General features: G+C 26.3%; 12 protein-coding genes across 12 annotated transcripts; 7 read left to right on the top strand and 5 right to left on the bottom strand.

The window, feature by feature from the left end:
- The first annotated feature begins 55 nt into the window (after positions 1 to 55).
- On the top strand, positions 56 to 2,201 carry PNEG_01292 (arginine-tRNA ligase). Its single transcript, XM_007875025.1, has 6 exons — positions 56 to 412; positions 460 to 763; positions 804 to 980; positions 1,023 to 1,650; positions 1,697 to 2,110; positions 2,155 to 2,201. The coding sequence occupies exons 1-6, from the start codon at positions 125 to 127 to the stop codon at positions 2,159 to 2,161; spliced, it is 1,818 nt and encodes a 605-aa protein (XP_007873216.1). The 5' UTR covers positions 56 to 124; the 3' UTR covers positions 2,162 to 2,201.
- A 1-nt stretch (position 2,202) lies between these two features.
- Positions 2,203 to 7,746, bottom strand: PNEG_01291 (hypothetical protein; the record flags this gene model as incomplete). Its single annotated transcript, XM_007875024.1, has 15 exons — positions 7,456 to 7,746; positions 6,861 to 7,410; positions 6,568 to 6,814; positions 5,582 to 6,518; positions 5,253 to 5,540; positions 4,988 to 5,213; positions 4,633 to 4,943; positions 4,388 to 4,586; positions 4,197 to 4,343; positions 3,955 to 4,153; positions 3,754 to 3,912; positions 3,435 to 3,708; positions 3,146 to 3,392; positions 3,012 to 3,098; positions 2,203 to 2,964 (listed from the first exon to the last, which is right to left on the bottom strand). The coding sequence occupies exons 1-15, from the start codon at positions 7,659 to 7,661 to the stop codon at positions 2,203 to 2,205; spliced, it is 4,839 nt and encodes a 1,612-aa protein (XP_007873215.1). The 5' UTR covers positions 7,662 to 7,746.
- Positions 7,747 to 8,378: 632 nt separating this feature from the next.
- On the top strand, positions 8,379 to 9,571 carry PNEG_01290 (hypothetical protein; the record flags this gene model as incomplete). The annotated part of the gene is made up of 7 exons (XM_007875023.1): positions 8,379 to 8,424; positions 8,490 to 8,573; positions 8,625 to 8,706; positions 8,753 to 8,807; positions 8,864 to 8,965; positions 9,009 to 9,420; positions 9,468 to 9,571. The coding sequence occupies 7 exons, from the start codon at positions 8,379 to 8,381 to the stop codon at positions 9,569 to 9,571; spliced, it is 885 nt and encodes a 294-aa protein (XP_007873214.1).
- Positions 9,572 to 9,853: 282 nt separating this feature from the next.
- On the top strand, positions 9,854 to 11,202 carry PNEG_01289 (succinate dehydrogenase [ubiquinone] iron-sulfur subunit, mitochondrial). Its single transcript, XM_007875022.1, has 8 exons — positions 9,854 to 9,933; positions 9,980 to 10,027; positions 10,076 to 10,147; positions 10,199 to 10,466; positions 10,508 to 10,716; positions 10,767 to 10,888; positions 10,938 to 10,951; positions 10,997 to 11,202. Exons 1-8 carry the CDS (start codon positions 9,877 to 9,879, stop codon positions 11,050 to 11,052), a joined length of 846 nt encoding a protein of 281 aa, XP_007873213.1. The 5' UTR covers positions 9,854 to 9,876; the 3' UTR covers positions 11,053 to 11,202.
- Positions 11,203 to 12,580: 1,378 nt separating this feature from the next.
- PNEG_01288 (hypothetical protein) lies at positions 12,581 to 14,670 on the bottom strand (the record flags this gene model as incomplete). Its single annotated transcript, XM_007875021.1, has 3 exons — positions 14,425 to 14,670; positions 14,219 to 14,383; positions 12,581 to 14,178 (listed from the first exon to the last, which is right to left on the bottom strand). The coding sequence occupies exons 1-3, from the start codon at positions 14,648 to 14,650 to the stop codon at positions 12,581 to 12,583; spliced, it is 1,989 nt and encodes a 662-aa protein (XP_007873212.1). The 5' UTR covers positions 14,651 to 14,670.
- Positions 14,671 to 14,862: 192 nt separating this feature from the next.
- Positions 14,863 to 15,340, top strand: PNEG_01287 (hypothetical protein; the record flags this gene model as incomplete). Its single annotated transcript, XM_007875020.1, has 5 exons — positions 14,863 to 14,954; positions 15,002 to 15,032; positions 15,076 to 15,127; positions 15,167 to 15,191; positions 15,236 to 15,340. The coding sequence occupies 5 exons, from the start codon at positions 14,863 to 14,865 to the stop codon at positions 15,285 to 15,287; spliced, it is 252 nt and encodes an 83-aa protein (XP_007873211.1). The 3' UTR covers positions 15,288 to 15,340.
- An 87-nt stretch (positions 15,341 to 15,427) lies between these two features.
- PNEG_01286 (hypothetical protein) lies at positions 15,428 to 17,814 on the bottom strand (the record flags this gene model as incomplete). Its single annotated transcript, XM_007875019.1, has 10 exons — positions 15,428 to 15,606; positions 15,654 to 16,008; positions 16,052 to 16,249; positions 16,289 to 16,398; positions 16,439 to 16,586; positions 16,627 to 17,212; positions 17,258 to 17,383; positions 17,431 to 17,567; positions 17,617 to 17,682; positions 17,731 to 17,814. The coding sequence occupies 10 exons, from the start codon at positions 17,812 to 17,814 to the stop codon at positions 15,428 to 15,430; spliced, it is 1,989 nt and encodes a 662-aa protein (XP_007873210.1).
- A 178-nt stretch (positions 17,815 to 17,992) lies between these two features.
- Positions 17,993 to 19,643, top strand: PNEG_01285 (hypothetical protein; the record flags this gene model as incomplete). Its single annotated transcript, XM_007875018.1, has 7 exons — positions 17,993 to 18,082; positions 18,142 to 18,230; positions 18,274 to 18,577; positions 18,619 to 18,754; positions 18,783 to 18,953; positions 18,993 to 19,194; positions 19,238 to 19,643. The coding sequence occupies 7 exons, from the start codon at positions 17,993 to 17,995 to the stop codon at positions 19,641 to 19,643; spliced, it is 1,398 nt and encodes a 465-aa protein (XP_007873209.1).
- Positions 19,644 to 19,777: 134 nt separating this feature from the next.
- Positions 19,778 to 20,581, bottom strand: PNEG_01284 (hypothetical protein; the record flags this gene model as incomplete). Its single annotated transcript, XM_007875017.1, has 4 exons — positions 19,778 to 20,000; positions 20,041 to 20,120; positions 20,170 to 20,470; positions 20,499 to 20,581. The coding sequence occupies 4 exons, from the start codon at positions 20,579 to 20,581 to the stop codon at positions 19,778 to 19,780; spliced, it is 687 nt and encodes a 228-aa protein (XP_007873208.1).
- A 74-nt stretch (positions 20,582 to 20,655) lies between these two features.
- Positions 20,656 to 21,972, top strand: PNEG_01283 (hypothetical protein). The gene is made up of 9 exons (XM_007875016.1): positions 20,656 to 20,773; positions 20,835 to 20,882; positions 20,932 to 21,014; positions 21,059 to 21,101; positions 21,147 to 21,378; positions 21,426 to 21,706; positions 21,747 to 21,806; positions 21,850 to 21,884; positions 21,927 to 21,972. The coding sequence occupies exons 1-9, from the start codon at positions 20,702 to 20,704 to the stop codon at positions 21,928 to 21,930; spliced, it is 858 nt and encodes a 285-aa protein (XP_007873207.1). The 5' UTR covers positions 20,656 to 20,701; the 3' UTR covers positions 21,931 to 21,972.
- A 123-nt stretch (positions 21,973 to 22,095) lies between these two features.
- On the bottom strand, positions 22,096 to 24,400 carry PNEG_01282 (hypothetical protein; the record flags this gene model as incomplete). The annotated part of the gene is made up of 9 exons (XM_007875015.1): positions 22,096 to 22,633; positions 22,677 to 22,849; positions 22,891 to 23,137; positions 23,186 to 23,540; positions 23,590 to 23,832; positions 23,873 to 23,911; positions 23,957 to 24,193; positions 24,236 to 24,345; positions 24,389 to 24,400. 9 exons carry the CDS (start codon positions 24,398 to 24,400, stop codon positions 22,145 to 22,147), a joined length of 1,905 nt encoding a protein of 634 aa, XP_007873206.1. The 3' UTR covers positions 22,096 to 22,144.
- A 1,351-nt stretch (positions 24,401 to 25,751) lies between these two features.
- PNEG_01281 (hypothetical protein) lies at positions 25,752 to 26,153 on the top strand (the record flags this gene model as incomplete). The annotated part of the gene is made up of 2 exons (XM_007875014.1): positions 25,752 to 25,851; positions 25,894 to 26,153. 2 exons carry the CDS (start codon positions 25,752 to 25,754, stop codon positions 26,151 to 26,153), a joined length of 360 nt encoding a protein of 119 aa, XP_007873205.1.
- Positions 26,154 to 26,564: the final 411 nt, after the last annotated feature.

Raw genomic sequence — 26,564 nt, 5'->3', positions numbered from 1 at the left:
ACCACAGTAACCTATGCAAATCTTATCACGTCTACGATCATATTTATTGACAGTTAAGATAGATAAATTTTATAGAATAAGTCATCAAAAGGTCCTTAATATTAGGTTAAAATATTATAGAAATATGAGGAGAATTAATACTTTTGATGATTTATTAGAAAGCTTTAAAGAATTTGGAATTTCAGAGAATATTTTATATTGTGAAAATTCGAATCCTATTAGAAATCCTTATGATATTTTTCGTTTATATATTGCACATAGTCTTTCAAAAATCACGGGTATTTCGAATAAAGAGATTTATCCTATTTTAGAACATGGATCTAAGCTAGAAAATGGAGATTTGATGTTACCAGTTGCTCGATTACGTTTGGCGGAAAATCCTGTATCTTTAGCTAAAGAATGGTCGGAAAAGGTGTTTAGAGGCATTTTTTATTTAAAATATATTAATAATGTCTAAAGTTTCCTCAAAGAATTGTTTATTCTAAGCATCAAGGCGCCTTTATTCAATTTTTTTTTTGTCCGGAATTTCTTACGCACTTAGTGATTCCCTATATCCATAGAGATGGTGACAAGTATGGATATAACGAATCTGGAAAAGGGAAAAAAGTAGTTATTGATTTCGGGAGTCCGAATATTGCAAAACCATTTCATGCAGGTCATTTGCGAAGTACGATTATTGGAGCGTTTGTATCGAATATACATGAGTTTTGTTCATGGAAAGTTGTTCGATTGAACTATTTGGGAGATTGGGGGAAACAATTTGGTAAGAAAATTGAGTTTTTTTGTTTTCTGATTTCTTTTAGGTCTTTTAGCAATAGGATTTCAATTGTATGGGAATGAAGAAGCATTGGAATCAGATCCTATTCAGCATCTTTATGATGTTTATGTAAAAGTAAATTCATTTGCCTCGAAAAAAGATAATCCAGAAGCGGATGATTTAAATAATAAAGCTCGTGAGTATTTTAAGAGAATGGAAGAAGGTATATATTAATTTGAGAAACGACATCTTTAATAATATTAAGGTGATGAAACGGCCCTTAGTATATGGAGGCGTTTTCGGGATCTTAGTATTGAAAAGTATAAAATTACATATAATCGTTTAAATATTTGTTACGATGAATATGGAGGGGAATCAAAAGTTTCTCCAGAGAGTATTAAGATGGTTATTAATTCTCTTAAAGAAAGAGGTCTTTTAACTATAGATGATGGAGCTATGTTTATAGATTTATCAAAGTATTCAAAAAATCTTGGAAAAGCAATGCTTCAAAAAAGAGATGGGGCAAGTTTGTATTTAACAAGAGATATTGGGGAGGCTATTAATCGTTATGAAAAATATGAATTCGATAAAATGATTTATGTTGTTTCTTCACAACAGGATTTACATCTTGCTCAACTTTTTAAAATTTTAGAACTTCTTGATTTACCATGGGCTAAGTCATGTATACATATTAATTATGGTCTAGTTCTAGGAATGAGTACTAGGAAGGGCACTGCTGTTTTTTTGGATAATATTCTTGAAACAGCTAAAGAAAATATGCATGATGTAATGAAAAAGAATGAAAAAAAATATTCTCAAATCGAAGATCCTGAATATGTTTCAGATGTAGTTGGAATATCTGCTATTTTGATACAAGATATGTCTTCCAAACGGTATTTCTTAATATTTTTTTTATTTTTTTTAAAAAAAATTTCATAGTATAAATAATTATTCTTTTGAATGGCCACGTATATTAACATTTGAGGGTGATACTGGTCCATATTTGCAATATGCTCATTCTAGGTTGGAATCCGTAATAAGACGTCAGAATATCTCTCTGGAAGATATTCAGAAAGCAAAGCTTGATTTTTTAACAGAGCCAGCCGCAATAGATTTGATCCGATTACTAGCTCGATATCCTGATGTCATAAATACTACAATAAAAACATTGGAGCCATGCACCATCATTACTTATCTTTTTAAACTTACACATACTGTTAGCGGTTGTTATGATCTGCTCTGGGTTATGAACCAATCTCAAGATGTAGCTATGGCACGATTATCTCTTTTTCTTGCATGTAAAAGAGTCCTTGGTAATGGTATGAGATTACTTGGATTAACTCCTCTTGAAAGGTACGTAATATTTTGAATTGTCACTAGAACTTATATTATTTTAGAATGTAAATTATTAAAAATATATTATTATAATCTTTTTCTATAATCATTCAAATTTTGCATAAAATTTTGTCTAAATGTATTTTTGAATTAAATAAACATTTATGAATATTGATACGTTCAGATTCTATAATTATTTTCTCAAATATATCCCTTAATTCTATATATGATTCTTCTTTTTTAGATGTTTTTTCTAAATATTGTACTATATATATAAATTTTGATATTATATTATAAACATCACCATTAGATGTCCAGCCTAAATGGCCATCATATCCCTTTTCAATAACAATCTGTAAAAGTGTTTTTGCAAAAGAATTGGCCCATATTGTTAATTTATTGACTATGTATCCATTATCATCTAATAAAGCTAATGTCTTGATTATTTCATAATTGTCTCTTAGTGTGTCTCTCCATAAATTTTTTTTTTCATAAATAAATAAATTATTTGTTTCTTGAGAATAAGATAATATAGCTTGAAGTTCGTCAATATTTTCTGAATTAATAAGTAAATTTAAAAGTTTTTTTTTAAATGTAAAGGAATATTTATAAATAGAAGATAAATGATTAAGAAGAAGTTTTGAGGAATATGCAGGAGAAAATATGTTTTTTTCGAAAATAATTTGAGAAACAATTTCTGATGCTAGTTCCCTTATTTTTTCATCATCATCTTTTAAAAGCTTTAACAAAATAAAATAAATTGGTATAATATATTCTGATTGTTGAGAAGAATAATCACTAATCTTATTTAAAATAAGATGCTTTGAAAAACATTTTAAGGATTGCATTACAGACATTCTATTAATTCGATCCTATTAATCTATTAATATACTTTAATAGTAATATAAATAATATATACTTTATCTTCGTCGGAATTTAGATCAAGATATTTAATCCACTGATTAAATTGTTCCCAATAAATATCTTTAGGCTCTACATGCCATAACTTTTATATGTAAATTTTTTTGTCGAAAAATATATTTATAATATTACCTTAAATAATAAAGCTGATGTTAGTGAAATCAAAGCATCCATTTTAAGGGGATAACTATATGAATCTTTTAAAAGAAGTATAATTTTTGCTATCATAATTTTTAAATCATCTATATTTAAAGATGAAAAAGAAGAAATATTTAATAAATTGGACAAAGATAATGCTGCACTCGTTGTAAGGACTTCCCATCTTTCTTTTAAAATAATTGAGAAAATTTTGAAGATTATGGAAGAGGAAACAAGTGTTCTAGAATTTTTAAATAATGTAAAAAATATAGATATTTTTTACGTTTTTGTTGTGTATCTTAAATGGTTAAATATGCTTAATTTGACATCATAAGTAGAATTTTCTAGTAAATCTATAATGATTGTTTCATTTTTGATGTTTTTTTTGATTCTTTGAGGAAAATTTTCTAGTCCATATAAAAGTATTATAGATGCTTGTTTTAAAAAAAGGTTCATCCCAATTATTTTTTGATGATCCTTTTTTGATTGAAAAAGATCTATACAGAATTCTATAGTCATAATGCAGAGTTTCATTGTCTCTTCTGTATATATTGTATCTGTTTTTAGTTAATTTTAATTATTTCACTTAAAATATTAAATACTTTCAAATTTCGAACTTATTTTTTCTTTTATCCAATCAAGATCTATAAAATATAAAAAAATTATTTCTAAAACAAGACTTTTAGTAATAGCACAAGGATTATTTGAAACAATATTTTCGAATTTCTTTATTAACGCATTTGTTACATTAGTATAAAAGGCTAGAAACAATCAAAATATTTTATGTAAACTCAAAATGTTACCTTGTAGATCATTAATATGAAAAATGTTTTTATTTAAATAATTTATCCAACTTTGTATTAAATATTTAATTTTCAATAAATTTCCATGCAATGTATTTTGAATATCACTTTCACAAGATTCTAGAATGCTAATAATAGTATTTATACGCATGGATGGAAAAATAATAGTTGATATTGCTTTTGCTGACATTTCGCGTACCTTATAATAATTAGTTTTTTTTTTTAAATAAAATGAATTTAACCTTCCAAATATGAATTTTAGAACAATGATCTAAAAAAGGCATAAATTTGTCCATGCCAACCCATTCGTTATTTGAATAATCCATTGTAACTTCAAGATATGATATTAAAGTCAAAATTGGATTTAGTCCGACATAAATATTATTTTCCTATAATAATATAGATTAAAGAATATTTTTTAAAGGTTAAAAACATTATAGTTATCTAAATAAGAAACATGATATTTTAATTGTTGCAAAAGATATTCTCTTAGTTTAGGATATTTGTTGAAAAAAGTTTTAGATGACATCGTTTTGACAGTAGGATAAGAATCCTGTTTATGTTTTTTGCTTCCAAATACACGAGTTAGAAGTGAACTAAACAACATCATACTGCAATTACGTACAGTCCAGCTATAAAAAATTCAGTATTTATTTATTAAAAATAGTTAAATATTACATATTAGAGTTGAAACCATTAATACTTAAAACAAATCCTTTTTCAATAAACCTAGTTGAAATATTTGATAACCTTGATTCAAGAAAAATAACCCTTAGAGTATCATATGCATGGATTTGAGCTGTATTAACGCGGTCTTTTTGATGTATATGATTAATTTCTGCTATAGTCATAAGTTCTTCAATTGTCTTTAATAATAATGGACGAGAGCTATTTGTTTCAGATACTAATATACCGGTTATGCAATAAGGCAGCCCTCTGCTCTTTTTAGCAATAAATGATGACTTATTTCTCAAAGAAAATATGATTTTCTATTATTATCAGTATTAGCTGTTAGTTCTAATATTATCATAACTTGAAGCCAAGATTCTGGAAGAGAGTTCAGCTCTTTTTCGGAGGATATAAAAAGGGTAGAACATAATATAATAAAGTTTGAATAAATTGTAAAAAGTGCACCAGGATGTCGAATATTTATTAACCATTCTTTAAATAATTTTCCTCCATTATTATACTGTTCATATGTTGCTTTTGATAGCTGATTTGTTTTATCTGAGCGTGATAAAATAATAGCTAAAAGCATACTATTGATGTTAAAAACTCTAAATAAAAATATATATTACCTTGCTTCTTTTATACTCCTCCATGAATAAGCTAATATTATTTGTGAATGATTCGATGATATTTTAAGATTGTTTATTTCCATAAAATATTGAATATCTTCTTCATTTTTAGATATGTTTTTATTTTTTTCTGAAAACAAATTTTCAAATGAATCATCACATAAAATTGGATTAACAATCTTCCATATATCTTCGCAAAAACATATTAGTTTGTTATATATAGGATCTAAGGAATCTTTTATTTTAATATATAATTCTTTTTTTGAATGTATACTATTAAGAATATGTCTGAAACTTTAGATTTTATAATAAAATGTTTTTAAGCTTACTGTAAAGTAAGTAAATTTCCATGCAATGGAAATGAATTGACACCTAACAGTAAATTTTTAGAGCCAATTTGAATTGATTTTCTAAGCTCTTCAATTAAAATCTCTATTATTTTAATAGGATTATCAAGAATGTTGATTTTTGAAACCAAATCTTCTGTTTTTATAGTTTCTTCATGTTTAACAATTATTTTTTCAAAAATAAATAGTAATGCTTTGGCTCCGCCTTCTGCACTTATTGTACGATTACTTTTAATAAGTTCTAAAGATCTATTAAAAAATAGTGTAAGTTCGTTCTGTGTTAATCCATGAATTGGAAACGTAGACATAGATAATAGATCTATAGCTAGCTTTTGTGGTTCTTCATAGGAATTCATAAATTGATCAGTAAGAATTCTAATCATTGTAGCATCAAATATCCTTAAAGAAAAATGAAAACTTATTTTGGTTTTTTTTTCAAAATTCAAAGATATATTTGGATCGATACCTGTATTGATTAATTTTTTCATAATATTTAATGCGGTAACAACTCGTGTATAGGATAGACTTGGCAGCATTTCACTTTTTATAAAATCATATAACCATAATATGAAATTTTCGATATTAGTTAAAATGTTTGTTAATTCTTCTTCATTGGAAATTCCAGTTTGATCCATTTTTTTTAATTTTTTTGAGAAACTATGTGAACAAGAACAAAGTCTTAAAAGAATTTTGTTAACGATATCAATAATACAGCTTCGAGAGCTGGAATTAGAATCAATAATCAAATTTGGAAGAGTTTCCATTATAAGAGTGAGATTATCAGAAGAAATTGGTGTAGAAAGTTTAGAAGTTTCTACAATTAAAGAAAGGAGAGATAAACGATTTGATATTGACGAGCTATTTAAAAGATTCAATAACGTGTTTTGAAAAAGACCAAGATTTTTTAGATTTTGACTGTCTATTTAAAATGTCAGAACAAAAAGATGTAGATTTGTAAAATTATTTACTAAATTCTTGAAGAATATTCAAGTTATTGCCAATTTTTAGAATAATTATTAAAAGTGAAAAATATTGATCAGAACTTAATTTACTATTCTTAAGTCTATTGATAACTATTTTATAACATTCAATAGATTGTTCTAAAATCCCCGGAAGAAGCCATTTGGCAATGTTTTGCTTAAGAATAATATCATCTTTACAAAAACATTCTATAACATGTGGAAGCCAATACTCTATCCAAATCTCACTGGAATCCTTATTAATAATTAGTTAATTCTTAATTTTGATATTCTTTATATACCTTCTGAAAACGATGGTCTAAATTTTGTTTAAGAATTGTTAAAAAATTTATTAACATTTTTGAAAGTGCTGGCGCCAAACCAATATCTTTAAGAAATAATACTCTCGAAATAAAAAAGTTGGGTTCTATTGTTAAAATACAGTCTACTTCCAGAAATTTTGTTAATATATCAATTATATATATAGATGCTTTCATGGATGTATTTTCATTTAATGCTCTATAAAGAATTTTATTTAGTGATTTTTTAAAATCTTCATATGGTATAATGATTTTTTGAAGAGAAAGTAGTTTTGTAAAAAGTTCTCGTAAAATATTTTGAATTATGTTGCTTACTTCCCATCTTTCCCAAACAAAATCATACAATTTTTCCCATATCAGGTTTCCAAAAATATCTACTAATTCATCTTTCAATGGAGGAAAAAGCTCCACACACCGAATACAACGAGAAAGCCAAGTATTTAGTGTTTGAAATAATGATATTTGAATATGAGGCGCTAGAGAACATTCGATATTGTTAAAAATATAAAAAAAACAATATAGTAAAATATAACTTAAAATAAATCACCTGTTTTTATATAGAAGTTAATATACATACTCTTTCTTATCTTTTAAAAATGTAACCAGTTCTTCAGGTTTTGAATGAATAAGAACTTTACGTATATTTTCCGATATTTCATATTGATATTCTGCATATTTGTTTTGCTTGAATATATTGTTCTTGATAGAATTCTCATAGATACTAAGTTTATATGTTATCCATTCAATAAAACTGCTTTGTGTTTTTTCATCAAATTCAATCATATTTTATATTAATAGATTCCTTAGTTTTAATTTCTTTCGGATTGAAACAATCCATTTAATTAAACATTGTCTTTATTAGATATTAAAAATGTTTGTATTTTAGTTCTTGCTTAATAAAAAAATTGGTATAGAAAAAAATTGTAGTTAAGTAAAAACCCATAAAGTTATAAGCAAAAATTATACAAGTTTTTAACCATTTCTTATCATCTTATTTTGTTTTTATTGTATTAGATTTAGATTAAAAGTTATATTACACACAATGAAAAATTTAGAAATATTCAAACTGAAAATAAAATATTAAAAAAAAATCAATAATCAATAATATCCTTAAATATATATATTACATCCTTATTTTTTATATATTACTATTATTTCTGTGTAAATATTAAATAGGTTTCTTTTTTTATATAATATATGTATGGTATAGATATTAGGTTAACTATAATGTAAGTTGTTTGAACATTATGTTTCTTTTTATTTCATTTCTACTCATTAAATTTATTTAAATCTATGATTTTTATTTATTCAATGTTTATTTAAATCTAAAGTGTATCTTATACGTTAGACAATACCTTTAAATAATAAGGATTTTTTAATAGTTTTTAGAAGACTTTATTAGACTTAAACCTATTTTATAAGCTGAATAAATTGAAGAGATTAAGATAATATCTTTCATAGATATATTTGCCTTAAAGAAAGTAGTAATATATTGTGAAAATGACTCAGAAACAGAACACGCTATTTCATGGGATCTGTATTCCAGGTTAAATATATTGTTTTTGGATTTTTTAATCTTTAATAAATATAAAGTTCTATTAATCATTATAGGAGTTGTTATAATTAATAAAAAATATTTGTTTCATGGAATAGTATTAGCATTTACATTAAGTCTTCTTAAAATTTACCGTGGAAGTAGATTTGATATTGTAAACTCAATAAATGATTTAGTAAGTTTCCGTATAGGATCATGTATATCTCTTCATCCAGATAAATTCCAAGAATTTGAATTGATTGAAAAAACTATTATTAATTATAATTCTGCTATGTTAGATTTAATTTTCTATAATAGGGGGGTATTAATGATTGATTAGATATCGATTTGCTCTTGCTAAAGCAAATGATATATTAGGTTTGCCAATTGGACAGGTTGGGTTGATAAATGTTGAATTTTCTTTGTTTTTTTTACAAAATTATTTTTATAGCATATAATGGTATCTGTTACTATTGATGGCAAGAAAGTTTCTCGTCCATATACACCATGTTCTTCTGATGATGAGCGAGGATATTTTGATCTTCTCATTAAGGTAATAAAGAAAAGATAGTTTTGCTTTTTTATAACATTTTTAGTCGTATCCTACTGGAAAAGTTTCAAAGTATATTGGTGAGATGAAAATTGGTCAAACAATCAGCGTTAAGGGTCCAAGAGGAAAAATGAGATACTATTCAGGACTCGTTAAAGAATTTGGAATGATTGCTGGAGGTACTGGGATTACGCCAATGCTTCAGATAATTAGAGCTATTTTAAAAAATCCAGAAGATAAAACAAAAATATCTCTTATATTTGCTAATGTTACTGAAGCCGATATTCTTTTGAAAGACGAATTTGATATATTAGCTAATAAATATTCAAACTTTAGAATCTACTATGTTCTTAATAATCCTCCTTTTAATTGGACAGGTGGTGTTGGCTATGTTACTAAAGATATAATTAAAGAATATTGTCCTCCACCTGGACCTGATATGAAATTGTTATTGTGTGGTATATTTCTTGATAATAATGATTATTTTTTACTTATTAAATATTAGGACCGCCTCCAATGATAGTTGCTATGAAAAAAGAAATAGCTCTTCTTGGATATGATACACCAAGTTTAGTTTCTAAATTGACTGACCAAGTTTTTGTATTTTAAAAGTTTAAAATTTACTTATAAATAGATATAGTTTTTATTTTTTTAATTCTAAAAGTTCAAACTGTTATATATATGTATATATTTATTAGTAACCAATAATAGAGTTTTATATTACAATTAATATATTGGTTTTTATAATATTCTAATTTTAGAGATTAAATTCTTCTTAAAATTATATATATATATTATTTCTTTATTACTAAGCAGGTCTTATTTTTTCGAACGTTTAACCTTAGGTATTATATTATAATGGTTTTATAAAAGACAAGGAGTATTAAGAGATTTTATAAGTAGCAGTTGTGAAAATGATGCTTTTTCGTTATTTGAATAAAGTTCCTGTTGATTTCTTGGGTGTTCATAAAGTAAATTTTTAATTTAAAATGAATATAATTTAATGATTGAAAGCAGAAATCTGCATTACACTTAAGGATTTTGATTACATCTAGAATGATTTCTGTAGGAATTAATTTTCGGATATTTATATTTTTAATTAAATGATATTAGTCAGCAGTGTCATCTGAAATATTGTCTACGTCAGATAAATCTAATATGAAAGTATTTTCTATTTATAGATGGGTGTGTTATTTTTTTATTTCTAGTGTTAAAGTGGTTAATATTTTTTATTAGAATCCAGAAATACCATCTATAAAACCAAAAATGCAAAAATATGAGATTGATTTAAATGATACGGGTCCGATGGTTTTGGATGCTATTATCAAAATAAAAAATGAACAAGATGCTACGCTTTCATTTAGAAGATCATGTCGTGAAGGGATCTGTGGTTCATGTGCTATGAACATTGATGGTATTAATACACTTGCATGTTTATCTAGAATTCCTGTCAACTCTAAAGAAGTCAAGATTTATCCTCTTCCACATATGTATGTAATAAAAGGTATTATTTTTTTTTATGTTTTTTATTATTTATATTTATAGATCTTGTGGCTGATTTGACGCATTTTTATAAACAGTATAAATCAATTCAACCTTATCTTCAAAATAAGGAATTTCCTGAAAAAGAAATTTTTCAATCTCAGGAAGATAGAAAAAAGCTTGATGGGTTATATGAATGTATTTTGTGTGCATGTTGTTCAACAAGTTGTCCTAGCTATTGGTGGAATAGTGAAGAATATCTCGGGCCTGCTGTAAGTTAATATTTTGTGTATTTATCTTGTATTTTGAATTTTTTTCATAGGTATTGATGCAAGCCTATAGATGGATTATTGATTCTCGTGACGATGCGACTCAAGAGCGAAAAGAGAAGTTGCAAAACTCAATGTCGTTATATCGTTGTCATACAATTATGAATTGTGCTAGGTAGTTTCATTTTTTCTTTGAAATTGATATATGTTAATAATTATTATAGAACATGTCCAAAAGGTTTTCTATAAATATAAAGTTATCTTTAATTTTTAATATAAACAGGTCTTAATCCAGGCAAAGCAATCGCAGAAATAAAAAAAGAGATGGCTTTAGATTGATATATTTTTATATATTAATTTTATGGAAAATATAGGTTTTATAATTTATTAGTTATCTTTGTAAATGTAAAGATAGTTAAATTGGTTCTTTCCTAAAAAAAAAGAGTTTATGTTGATTTTTATTTGAAATATATCTGATTTAGTCTCAGCAAAATAAATAATGTGTTATTATATACTATAAAGGATAATTCGCATAATTTTTTATGTACATGACATATTTTTGACATTTATTGTATTAATATAATGAAATAAATTTAAAATGTTTACTTATTAATTCTTAATATTTTTATATGCTTGAGTATTTAATCTGCTTTTAAATATTTAGCTATTTATTAGATTTGATAAATAGATATTTTTTTGCATATATAAATGTTAACTGAGAAGCACTTCACCCTTATTTTTTTAAAATACATTTTAACATAATAATTTAATTTTTTATAAAACTATTTTAATTTATATATTTATACTGTTAAAGTTTAGATATTTAAAAAAAATAACATTTTTAAATATATAATAATAGTTATGAATATTATATTTTCAAACATATGTTAATGTTTAAAAAAATATTTGTTTAAAATAGATAACAAAATTAGCAACATCTTTATAAATTAATAATATATTCTTGTGAAATAAAATTTATTATATTCTATAAAAAAAGCAAATATTATATTTTGATTACTTTTTTGATTATATTAAAAGAAATTTCTTAATACTTGTCAATAAAATTACAAATATTGCTGACAATTTATTGAAACTTTTTTGTACAATTTAAAAAGTTTAATTATTTATTGGCTTTATTTATTATTAATAAATTTTTCAGTTCTTTTAAAGTTGTTTGATTATAATAATTTCATATATGTATTGAGATTTACAAATATTGAAGTTATAAAATATTAAAGAATTTTAAATTTTTTAAACGATTTAAAATCTTTATTAATCATTTTAAAATATTTTAGAAATGTATTAATCTTGTCTTTTTATGGTAATAAATTTTTGAGTAAATCCATTAGAAAATTATATTTAAAAGTTAACCGAAATTCTTTAAAAAATATGTCCAATTAGTTTATTAAGTATTGTTATTATATAGTTCTAGAGAAAGTTTTTATTTAAAATAATTGTATAAATTCGATTTTTTAAGATAACTATTTTAAATAAATTTTTATGGATAGGATCTTTATATTTGTTGAAAACATTTTGCTTTTTAATTTTCAATTCTAATAAAAATATAAATAGGTTTTTAAAATTCAACCTAAAGAGAATCCTTTTAGAAGACGCAAATAAACTATCCTTAAGAGGATTTTAAAAATAGAAATACACATTCCATATATCTTTCCAATGACATAATTCCTATTATATGTAAGTAACAAATAAATAAATAAATAAAATAAAAATATTTAACCTTTATAAAACTTTACGTTTTGAAAAAAAAAGAAAACAATAATATACTGTTTCTATATTAAAACTATTGGTTACAAAGATTTCCCGATTTAATCATAATTTTCAAAAATAAATTTTTAACATGATATGTTTAAACAAGGACAACAGATTCGGCTTGTTCCTCTGTCATATCATCGGGATTGCCTGTTAGTACTTCTTCAATTGCATCCAAAACATTATCAACATCTTCAATATTCAATCCACAACTCATAGCAATAAGCTTTCGGTATTCGTTCATTCTTTCCCCGATACCAGCCGCTGCAAAAAGTTCTACAATAGTATCAATAAGTTTCCGACGTTCTTTCTGCAAGTTCTGTAATTCATAAATTAAACGTTCTTTTTCTTTTCTATTTTCATTTTCATGTGATTTAGTAGTATATTGAAAGGCTAGTATTTCTTCTTTAATTAATCTAGCTAATTCCCTAGATTGGTTTTTTTCAATAACAATTCTTAATTTCTTAGATGCTGCTTCCATTTCTTTGTTAGCATTTTCTATTGTTTGCTTTTGTATTTCAGCAGCATTTGGATCAGTACCAATTATTTCTTGGAGAGATTTTCTGGATATTTCAATTTCCCTGTTCATATTAGCAAGTAATTCAAGCGCCTGAGTATGATAAGCCTCTTTATCTTTTAGTTCTGCGTCATATGCATTAGCTAGAAGCTTTAGCTTTTCTTGAATTTCAGGAAGGATTTCCTGAGTAGCCTTAATTGCTGCTTCAGATAAATGAGGTTGAGAATGTGTATTCATAAATCGAGAATATGGTGCTGAAAGTTTCGAGGTTTCATAGTGTTTATTATAATTATCTACGGATTGTTGATTAAGATATAATGAATTCTGTCTATGAGGCAAACTTTGACGTTGACGTTCATATTCAATGATATATTCTTCTGCTGTTCGTCCTTGGTTATTAGGGATATGTAAACTGGCATGAAAATTTGTTAAAACACGAATACATTTCCTAGCCCCGTTCCTGGCAAATATTGTTAAAGCGGTATCTCCTTCCGAATCTTTTGCATCTAAAAGTTGTGCTATTTCGTTTGCCGGTTGGATTTCAGATAGTCGATTTAATATTGTTTCTGCATAATATTTAGCTGCTAATAATTTAGAACGAGAGGTTGTTGTTGAAGCTATATGGTGAAAAACAGTCTGAGAAAATTTGTCTGATAAATGTATTGTAGGTTGTAAAATATGCATAAGTTGTGGAAATGACTTCAAATCATAATTATTTGTAAATAAAACAGACCTCATAAGTGCTGTCTGTCCTTGCAAATTAACTGTAGATATATTGGCACCTGCATCAAGGAGTGTCTCAACAACACGTAAATGACCCATCGCACATGCCCAGTGCAATGCTGTATGTCCTTCTTCATCGATAATAGAATTAGCATTGAAATCACTTGGACAATGGATGAGAAAGTCTGGTAAACTCTGATGGTTTGATGACATAAAAAAATCAAGTAATGCTTCGCTATATTTATTAAATTGTTTGTCATTATTAAAATTTTGCAGCTGCGTATATTTTCTTTTTCTATTTCCGATTCCTCCATCTAATTCTGAATTAATTGCAGATACTTCGGATTCTAAGTTGCTTTGAGTACTATGTGTTTCAATAGATACTGAGTCATCCATTGAAATGGAACTAAGATCTTCATCAGTTGGAATATGCTTTTTTGGTGTACGCAATAGTTCTTAAAAAATTAGCTAGACCTAATTCTAAAATATATTTACTTTGTGTTGGTGTTGATTGAGGCGTTCTTTTAGATGTTGAAGTAATCTGTTTAGGTACAGGTGGACTTTTCGTATTGGGTTGACAATCTAAAATCGGTTTTAATAAATCTTCAACTTTATATTGCTGAGCAAGCTCCAACGCCCTAGAAAGAGGAATCCAAGTTCCTCAATAACTAAGAATATTTTTTTTTTTATACCAAATTTACCTTGATATTTTCCGTAACCTCCTTGAACCTTTTCGTGCTCTCCTTTTTGTACTTCCCGTTCCAAAATTCGTGTGCGCTGAGGTTTATCAAAATCCGCAACTTTAAGGATCTGAGTTGCATTGATATATGAATCTGAGTACCGTCGCATTACAGCAATGCCTTTCACAACATACTCATAAACCGGAACACCGCTATATGTTGTCTTGAGAATTTTTGGTTGCGACATCAAAACCTTATAGGCTCAGGCGTTTTAGAATAGATTTCAAGGAACTGGATATTACTTCTTCAGCTTTACTGTGCTTTATCTTGAGTATGCTTGAATATTCCACAAGTGAACCAGCTGTTGCTAAGACAACAGTAACCTAAGAAACGCTTATTAGATATTAATATTAATATTTGAAGATCTTCAAGTGTTATAATTTAAAATAATATTAGTGAATGGCTGATCAAGATAAGTCATTTTTTAGTTCAGAGACAAATGGGTCTTTAAAAAAGGTTTGTAGACCTATTAATCTTTCTTATAGAGATGGGTTTATTTAATTAAAAAAAATTAAGAAGTATTTTAATGATATGTTAGTTGTATGAAGTTATTAGAGGAGTTGAATTATGTAAGATTTTTTTTAAATATTATAATTTTTTAAAAAAGAGAAGTGCCGTGAGAATACATGGTATTTGCCATGGAAATGTGTAGAAGAGAGACATGGTAAGTTTTTAGATAAATTAGCTTGAGTTAATAAATTAGCTTATGAAAAATGTGAATATGAAATGTAGGTTAATTGTTAATTAAAATGTTGTATAATTTTTCTTGAAGTTTTAAAGAACGTGTAAAAAGTTTGAAAGAATTAGAGAAAGTAGAAAGATAAGTATTGATATAAGAAATCGAATGTTTTAATTTGTGGGATAATATAAAAAAAGATCAATATTGAAAAGTAGATAAAGTAATATATGAAATATATACAATAAAAATTGGATAGGGTTATAGTTTTGTATTTATATATAATATTTATGTTATGCCTAAAAAGTAGTTGGTTAATTTTTGATTTTTACCAAACTCGTTTGATATTTTTTCAGCTTTTTTAATGAGATCGTAATTAATTTCTTGAGAAATTACGCTATCTTTTCTATATGCAGGATGGTTTCTTACGAATGAACGAATCCAGGATGCAGTTGTTTGCCATTCCCCTAATTTTATCACTATAAATAAATGTTGTAAATAGAAAGATATTTACCGCTTGCTCTTTTTTTTATAAGTTCCAAGTATTTTTCAAGAACCTGTCTTATCTTCTGAGAAAGATTAATAGAATCAAAATAGTCTTGAATTAGTGGAATAAGTCCTGGAAACCCATTATGAATATTGCCTTGACCATTAATGATTTCATGGATTGTCATTTTTTCATATTCATCATATTCGTCGTTAACCTGAAGCATTGTAATGTTTTTGGATGTTTTGTTAAGTTGTTCATTTTTTAATGAAGATTTTTGTTTTACAAAACATGAATTAACTGAAAATATATTTTTTCGGAACCAGAATTTTTCTGTTAATACAGATGATCTGTGATGAGCAGTGTTCATATTTTCATCTACCTATAAGGATTAAATCTGTTGTTAAAGAAAATAAAATTATAACTTTAGATATTGGAATATAGAAATTTAGGTCATAAAATAAGATTATACGAGTCAAAAGGTTAATAAAAATAGAATATGCTGCATTCTCAAAATCTGAAAGCTGAATTTCCATAGTACGAAATTCTACACGCCAACCAATATCAGTCCCTGGAGGTGGTGGTTTAAATCGTAATGCTTGCCAATTAGTAGATTGGATATTCTATAGTTTAAGATTAATTAAAAAAGAAAAAAATCTTACTTCAAAATGCCCTGATTCTTCTTTATTTTGAATAAGCATATTTGAAAAAATAATCAAAGGATCCCGAATAAAAAGATGAGAAATATGATTTGCTAAAAGCTCATCTACGCCTACCATAATTAGAAAGATTTAGAAAAAAAAAAAAAGTACCGTTGCTTATTAATTTTTCTTTTATCTCTTCATCTACAATAAGCTTTGTGTCATTATATTTTGGATGATTTTTTGTGTCATTAGCAATATAGCAATCGACAGAATCATATCTACTTTTAGAAATAACAAATTTATGATTTTTTAAGGGCTATTTTATCAACAATACGCAGAATATGAAATAACTTTACCTCTTCTCCCATTTCTTCAGCCGTTCGGTCATCAACGCATCTTGAAATAACATTCCAACGACAATCTTGGTCAGATAAATAGCCTTTATAAGCAGGTGACGCCGCCGTTAATGATAGCATAATAGGCCCCATAGGGATTAATTGATCATAGAGAATTTTTGCTTGTGAAATATCTGTTGTTTGGAAAGTAACTTGTAAGCAACAGCATCCCATACCAAAGCACATGCTATCCATATATATATGATTCGGTTTTATAATTTCATGTAATGATTCTACTGACTCAGGACAAGTCGTATTTAAAAGGGAAGCTGCTTCGTCAATAAAAGGCAGAGGAGTGTTCTCATCAATAAAGATAGGTACATTGATAACTACTTTTTTGCCTCGGCGTAACCGAATATTTTTAGTTAATGTAAGGAATCGAATATGTGGACTGATAATTTCATCTGGCAAAAACAAACTACATGATATACGGCCCTTTGGGGGATGATATGGATCCGTAAATACACCTGGTGCTCCTAGTCTAGGGAAAGATGTAAGTGTCAAAATAATCTCATTTGGTTTAATATATTTTTTAATTATAACTCGTCTATAAAAAATAAACCTTTCTTCATATCTCATATATATTTATGACCTATTTTTCATATTTTCCTCGATATCTAATAATGCTTCAATCTCTTCGCCATAAGGAATACCTGGAATTCCTTCAATCATGTAATTTCCATATTCTGAATGAAAAGATGGAAAAATATCATATTTTCTACATTTAAAGAGTCATTAATATCTTTTTCTCAGAAACCTGCTTACGTTTTTCTATCATCCAGAAATTCTGAATCTTTATTAGCTTCTTTATAATTTTCAATACTTTTAAGAATATTATCTTGTTGAAGGGATAAAGACGCAATCTTGTTTTTGTCATCATAAGAGATCAACATATATTCTATCTGTTCAATATATATTAACACAATATACTCATTCTTTGTCTTATATTACTTCATCTCCCCAAAGTAGTTGTTTTTTTTTCTTTTTTTTTGCTTCTTTCCATATATGAAGAAATTGCTAATATCTTTATAACTATTTATGTATTTTAATATGAATTTTCTATACCTCAATACCCTGTTTCCGTACATAATCTGCTTGTTGCTGGGTTTCTTCCCAAGAAAGTGGTGTACCTGATATCAGAAGCCCCATCTTTTTTAATAACAATATCTTATGTTTTTATAAAAAAAATAAATATAATATATAATATATAAAATAATAACTCCTATCTTTTATACAAATACTTTTTCTATGCAGGAAAAAGTAGTTTTGTATTGATTTATAACTAACGTTATTAGATAAATATTATTTTGGGCTTTTGATATACATTATGGTGTTAAAAAGTCTAGCACTTCAAATAGAAACACTTCGTTATCAGTATGCATTTGCTGTTCAGAAACATGTATTAGTGCCTTACATGGTAAATAAGTTCATTCTTCTAATTGAAAGATCTATGAAAATTATATCTAAAATGTTTAGGATGAGATTTTTCATGTAAATCAGATGCAAGAATATTGCAAAGGGAATTATTTAAAATGGAATGATAAGATCACTACTCCTCCTGGAATGTAGATATTTTAGGCTATTAGGTATATGATTTATAGGTTGTAGGTACTGGATACACTTGATAATACTTTGTGCTATACCGGATATAATAAATAGATGTGATTTATCAATTTTTAGGATGTTAAATACTATAACAGGAAGTTTTTGTGGATTATGTTTTGCTAAAGTTATAACATATTTTCGGGAAAATGAGTCAACAGAGATGGATGAAGTAGAAGGGATAATACTAGCTCAATTTCCATTATTATATTTCCATTCCTTTTTATATTATACTGATGTTTTATCTATATTTGTTGTATTTTTATCACTATTTTTGGCATTAAGAAAACAGTATAAAACAAGCGCTATAGTTTTAGCCTATACATATTTTATTATTACTTATGCAGTTAGGTTTCATTTTTTTCATTGACAATTAGACAGACGAATATTATATGGGTTTTATTTTTAATTGGAATTTCTATTTTTCCTCTCAATAGATCTATAAGATCAAGTGAGCAGGAACTTATGGTATATGATGTGCCAGCATGTGATGCAAACTTTTTTGGTAGGATAAGTGTATTTGAGGGAAAGGGTTATTAATATAAAAGACTATGTTTGCTTTATTAAGTCGTTGTATCGTTTTTTGTTTCAACAATACAAGCAAATAATAGAAGTTATATGGCCATACATTATTGTGGTATTTTTATTTGCAGTATTTCTTCTTTATAATAGAGGGGTTGTTCTAGGTACAGTCTAATTTAGATTATTTTTTGTTAATGTTGTAGGCGATAAGACAAATCACACTATTAAGATACATTTCCCACAATTATTTTACTTTTCGATTTTTACAGCATTTTGGGGATCTCCACATCTCTTAACTAATGGTATTATTACACATTTTTTCAAATGGTCATTAGGAAGTAAATGGGCATGTTTTCGTACATGTGTAATTATAATTATTATGGAGCTAATTATACATTATAATACGTATATCAGAAATTCATTAAGGTTTTTTTCTAACAAAAAATAGAAAAGAACATCCATTTCTTATGTCAGATAATAGACATTATACATTTTATATATGGAGGAGACTTATTAAAGTTCACCCAGTTGCAAAATATATAGCGGCACCATTTTACTATGCTAGTATGTGGGCTGTTTTAAATAAATTAATGTTTTATCATAAAATTTCTTATATTCTATTATTTACAATTGCTACAACTTTAGTTTTGGGCTTTGTATCATTACTAGAATTCCGATATTTTATAACACCATATCTTTTATGGAGATTTAGTATTCGAACTTCCCATAAGTTAAGATTATATGCAGAAGCATTTTTATTTTTGTATATTAATTATATTACAACAAATATATTTTTATATAAGCCTTTTATTTGGGAATCCGAACCTGGAAGCTTTCAAAGATTTATGTGGTAATATAATAAATATTTATTACTGATAATATCTATCTAGAAATGTATTACTGATTTTTTAAAAATATTTATAGTTTATGATTGGAATTTTTGCATAAATTATTCTCTAAAGTATCATATTTTAATATAAAAAATGATTTAATTTTCTATTTTGCCATTCTTGTTTGAAAACATATTAAAAACATTCCTATAGGAAATACTTTTATTCTTTTCTCTAGCCTTTTGAAACATATATTCTGCTCTTTCATAAAACTGTTTCCTTTCTGTTGTAATAGTTGTCTTTTCACTTAATTCTAATGCTGCCATCCCTGCATACTCATAAAAAGATGAATTTTCACTATATGGCGCAGATAATAAATAACTTATTTATTTAGCTTTTAAAAAAAAAAATAATAATTTACTCTTCAAGTATATTTAAAAGCTTTTCAAATTCTTCTTTTTCTATATATAAAAGTATAAGAGCTTTAAGTAATTCTTCTCCCTAAACTTTAATTAAACTAATATTATTTTTTTAAAATTCGTAGATATACAACTTTATCTTTTGATGAATCTGAACGTATAGGAGTTTGATAAAACGCAATCAACCCTTTAAGATATCTTTCTTGTTGATCTGGATCAATATGTCTAAGAATTTCTAGTCCAATATCCCATATATCATATAAACGAATCTCTCGGCAACGAATCAAAATAGAAAATGCATAATGTGCATCTGAAAATTCTCCTCTAAGAAGAGAAAGGTGCAATATCGTATGCAATGCCTTAATTTGATGTTTTCTTATAGAATATATCTTTTTCGACTCTTCAAATTTCTTATTTAACAAGGTTTCTGGACTAACTTCATTAGTTTTTTTTTATTAACCCTATATTTATTTTCATATAAATCTCTTTAAGCACTTTTGGCTGTTTTTTATGAATTTTTCTAGAAATTGGTAGTAGGAACATCTTTTTTTTAATTTTTTTTGCTGTTATCGGTATTTTAAAGTAATATATATTTACTTATTAATAAATAAGAGGTATTTTTCTTAAAAAAATAGGTTTATTGGTATTATTTTTTTATTCGTAATGGACGCTTTTAAAAGTCTTCATTCAATCAGCCTTAATAAGCCATTTTCGAGTATTTCACCATTTGCAAAGGTAAGTATTTTAAAAATTAATATTATCTTTTTTATAGACTTAATATTGATGTGTTTTGTAGAGGACGGCGCAGCTTGTGCGTCAGACTATTGGAACAGCGGATAATTTGGTATGTGATTATTTTATTAATGGCGAGAATTTATAATGTTATGAAATAGACAGAGCTTCCGGAGGAATATTTAGAATTGGAACGCTATGTTGATCAACTTAAAGTAGTTTATACTAAGCTTTTGTCTGTTACGTACGTCTGGTATATGATAAAAAAGGATTTAAATATTGATATAGATCGACATATGACAACGAGTCTTATGATTATCCAGCAAATCTTGTAAAATTGTTTTTTATATATTAAAATTATAATTGATTTTTAAAGCGAGAAACATTTAGCGAGTTTTCAAAGTCAATTCAGGAAAAAGTTCAGAATTTGGCGACAGCACATTCAGCTACGGAGGTCCAAGCAGCATTTTTAAAACCTACAAGTAAAGGTGTTTCAAAAACATTGCCTCATGCTCTCTCTAGGGCGGCTATGTCATGTTCTGAGCAGTTGGATGATTCAAACCCATTGAAAGATGTTTTAATGATCTATGCAGATGCGCAAGACAAAAGTAAAACATTTAGAGCCCTTTTTTTTTGTTATTAATGTGATCGGTAGTTGGTAATTCTCGTTTAAAGCAAGATTCGCGGATATCTGAGTCTTTTAATGGATATCTCACTTCAAATTTGGCCACAGTTTTTAGTTGCGCAGCTAAAGCCAGAAAAAATGTTAATATCAGGCGCATAGATCTCGATTCATTCAAATCATCTGCAAAAACAGTAAAACCTGAAAAACATGAGCAGTTATGCCGTGATATTGAGCATGCAGAAGATGTCTTTGTAACTGCAGTTGAAGAAGCGATACAAATCATGAAAAATGCTTTAGAGATTCCAGAATTGGTAGTAATATGAATTTGGACTTATAAATAATAATTTTTAGATTTTACAATTCAGAGAATTTGTGGATGCTCAACTCTGTTTTCACAAGGAAGCTTATGAGGTTTTATAATATTATATTTAACTGTTTTTTTTATATTTTTTAGATTTTATTAAACTTGTCTGAACGTCTATCAAAAATGTACTTATTATAATTTAATAAATATATGTTAATATTTACTAGGTAATATCATAAAATTTTGATATGATATTTCTAAAAAAAAATGTGGTTTAATTGGTTCTAATTAAAATTGTGTATAATTTGAGTATTTTTTTAAATAGTAATTTATAAATTTTTATTTTTATATGATAATTTAAATGTTTCACATATAATTTATTTTTATTTTAAATGTTATTTTTCTACATTTTGTTTTAATATTATATAATAATCGAATATTAATATTAACGTCTATCTGTTTTTCCTGCCTTACGTTTTCCTGAAAAAAGATGTTTTGGTTTTTTATTAAAAACACGTCTATCGCTTTCTGATGCCATGGCAAGATGCTTTAATTTACGCTGATATAATCTAGCTAGTTTTTCCGCCTTTGATCTTGTCAAAGGATCAGCGATACCATTAGAATTACGATTTTTATTTGGAACTCTAGAATACGATTCATTAGAAACATTTTTCATTTTAATATCTTCATTTAGTTGTTTTGAACTTGAGATTTTCTTTGAATGTGAATTTAAACGCTCATGTATAAATGATGTATCTAATCCAATTGATGTTAAATGTTTACTCATTTCTGAAACCGATTTTAGACCAATAGTACGAGGAAGGATAGCTCTATTGTTTAATGCTTTTTTAGATTTAGCTTTTCTTTTTATAGAGTCATTTCTTTCTTTAAGAAATTTAGCTTTTTCTAATATTTTAATATCTTCTTCATTCTTCTAATAATGTATTAATAAAGCAATAGAAATTATTTAAACATACAATTTCTTCGTCGGAATCATAAAAGCCTTCTTGTTCGAGTCTTTTTTCTTCTTCTTCCAATTCAGCAAGTTTGGTTTCAATATTAGGATCGATAAAGTCATATATATTTTTTCCATTGAATAATTCAGGTACAATATCTAACTTCCACTCAGGATTCTCAAGTATGTAATTTTCTAGTATAATTAGTAATTGTAGAAATTTTGTTATTTTTTACTTTTAAGATCAATATTGTATACACCTGGACCTCCATGTTCCATTTCTATATCTTTTTCTAATTTTCTTCTATTAGGATCATTCCAATCATATGGTTTTCTATCTTTTAAACCATCTGGTATGATTGGTAATCTTTCAATATTGTCCCTTATTATAGGTTTTGCAAGATGAATTCTATTCATAATATTGTCTGCCTTTTTATCTTTAAGCTTTTCTTCTATTCTGGATTCTAGTAGTTTATCACAGCACTAGTTTAAAGTAAGGAGGACAGAAAATAAATCACATATATTACATACTATATTTCTTACATTCATTACTCCTTCTTCGGTTACACAACTAGTTTCAACCATTTGTACATTCTCATCATCCAAAATTGATTGAAGCAATGCTTTACTTTTTTCATCTAAATTATTCGGATGCATAAGATCTATTTTATTAATAATAATCATGGTAACTTTGTTAGAAAAAAGAGGCTTTAAACTATGATATAATTTTACTTGAGATTCGAGAGGATACCCGCAATGCTCACTTAAATCTATAAAATAAAGGATACATGCTCGAAGATGAGCTAGTGCAGTAACACTTTGCATTTCTATAGTATTCATATCTTCTAATGGATGATCCAGAATACCTGGAGTATCAATCACTTGCCTAAAAGATTATCAATATAAAACAAGTAAAATATATTCAAAAATCGTACCATCTCAAATATTTATAGTCCATATGACCAACAAAAAGAGATTTTGTTGTAAAAGGATATGGAGCTTCTTCGACATCTGCCCGCGTTATTTTATTCATAAAAGATGATTTTCCGACATTAGGTAAGCCGCAAATAAGTAAAGTCCGAGTATTTGGCTCTATTGAAGGAAGCCTTGCAAGATGCTGACGAACTTGTTCTAAGTATGTTAAAACCTGGCTTTGACGACGCAAAATTGTCGCCATTCTTAATTATTAGTTAAAATTATCTCTAAATTCTAATATACCGTCCAAGTGCTGCCCTTTTTAGCTGTTTGCAGCGATATCTTAAAAGTATTAGAAATAAACCTTTAAATCACTATGGATCATACAAACTGTCTCCATATTTAAGTAGACGAACATATTCCCGTGCTACTGTATTAATAAGATGTTTTGCTGTTGCAATATGTGATAAAGCAATCTTAAAATGATCTTTATCATATAAAACATTTAGTAAGTCTGCGTAAAATGGATGAAGATCATCCAGTCGAGGAAATTCATCAAGAATATCTTGAAGCTTTTTTTCCAATGTATCTTTTGTAAATGTAACCTTACGAGTATAAAAACTCCTATAGATCTTAAAAATGCTCTTTTAATTGGTAATAACTAACCGAATACGAGAAATTTTAAATCCCGGACGAATAACTGTCGGTGTTTTACGCTGAGTTTTGGATAAAACAATATCTAAAAATTCCTTTGAAGAAGGAATAGGTGCAATAGACTATTTATCAATTATATTTCTCGTTAGAAAGTTAATTTTATACCTTAAAATGCATAGTACTTTAAATTTTTCGATTTTTTCTGTACGAAATTATCTACTTTATTCGATATAGATAATCAATGTAAATAGTAAAAAATATTTCAAGAACAAAATTCTTTAAAAAGGAAAAATTGTTATTAAAAAGACTCATTATTAGGTAAAAATATATAATTGTTTGTATTTAACAGTATGTAATTTTAGAGAATGTTAACGATATACGATATAAAAATATATTTTTATTAAAATTTAAAAATAAATTTATAATTAGTTATTTTTCATGTTATAAGAGTCTAGAAAGTTATGGAATTTAGAAATTGTATTAGTTTTTTGAGAATGAGAAATGATAGATTTTTCATATCTTAACTATTTTTTTTAAAAGTATTTTATATTTAAAGACTAAGATAAATTGCTAGTTGAAAAACATAATATCTTTATAGAAAGCAATTGGGGAAAGGGGTTTGGTCATTTTAAGTTAAGAAATTTCTATTAAGAAGTTAGTTTTTAAATTTCTTGGTGTTTAAGATAAAGAAATATATTTCGATCATAAAATAAGCCAATCAGTGTTTCTAAATACTATTAATTCTATTAAAAGCTCCAAAATGTATTAAAATTGCAAGGATTTTAAGAAAATGAATAAGAAGTTTGATATTTTGATAATTGGTTATAGAAAATTATATAATATTATTATTATAAACGATATGATTTACTTTGAAAAACTGGGCATTATAAAAATATAAACTATTAAGAATTATAATTACATCTAGGAATTATTTTATGTATTTTTATATTTTAAAATTTTGTTTACAAGAGATATTTATATAAGAAATATTCTATAAAAACTATAATTATATATAAATCCTTTTTATATTTTAATTTTAATAATATTTCAATTATATTGATTAAAAATATATATTGATTAAAACTGTTAAGACGAAAAACTCTTTAAAGATTTATTTATAATTGTGATACTTAAATAAATAATAATAGTTTTCTTTTGAAATTTTTTTTTATTATTTAAAGAGATAAATTTTGTTAAATTGTTTTAATGTCAAAAAGACAAAAAAATACATTAAAAATTAAATTGCAGACTAGTATATATATCAAGATTATATCAACATGTAAAAGTATTATTGAAATAAATTTTGTCTAGTAGTATAGATTATATATTAGAGGATACATGAACATTCATAAACATTTGTTTATGAACAGAAAGTAGAAATATTTCTAATAGTTTATAAAGAAACATATATTTTTCTTAAATGAAATATAAATATGTCAAAAAGAAGGCATTTCTAATATTTTTCAAGCTTGAAAACGATTCGACATTTATACATCTTAAAATTCATCATAAGAAGTTGTAGAAATAAATGGCAATTTTAACATCTGCTCTTTCAGCAGAACGGAAAAATCTTCGTGCATGTCTCTTATGTGGGATTATTCTTTCATATAAACACTTTTTATCACAGGGTTAATTTTTTTTGGAGATTTTTTTGCAACTAATAAAATTAGGATGTCCTAATTGTGAAATGCTTCTTCAGATTTCTGCATCAGAAGATTCTGTACAAGAATGTACATCTCCTATTTATGAAGGTGTTCTTGCTGTAATGCAACCGACGGAATCTTGGGTAGCGAAGTGGCAACGTATTAATCGATTTGTCGGTGGTGTTTATGCCATTCGTGTACAAGGACGATTACCCGAGGAAGTAATTGAACAACTAGATCGTCGTAATGTTCAGTATCGTCCTCGTGATGGGACAGTGGATGACTAAATTTGTTTATTAATGGTAAATTGATGTATCATATCATTCTATGGAATATTTATAATTATTCAATCACATTTTCATTCGATATTTTGGGGTAATTTTAAGCAATAATATCTGTTTGCATTACTTTTTGGATATTGAATTTAGGACATATAAACTAGGAAATTAATAATTTTGATCTTTTTATTTTTATAAAATATAAGTCATAAATTTAATGGTTTAAAATTTATCGATATTAAACATTTATGTGATCGGTATCTTCATTTTAAGATGTTGGAATACACTCTTAAACTACGTATATTGGAGAATTTCAAAAATTAATAGCTTTTTAATTTTATATAAAAAAAATTACTTATATATTTCTATTATTATATTAGATACCATAACTGGCATCTAGAGGACTTGTGTGTGTTTTGT

This window comes from Pneumocystis murina, assembly GCF_000349005.2.
Source record: "Pneumocystis murina B123 chromosome Unknown supercont1.6, whole genome shotgun sequence".
Lineage (NCBI taxonomy): Eukaryota > Fungi > Ascomycota > Pneumocystomycetes > Pneumocystales > Pneumocystaceae > Pneumocystis > Pneumocystis murina.
Note: the sequence above shows the minus strand (reverse complement) of the source record. Positions and strands in the feature narration are given on the sequence as shown.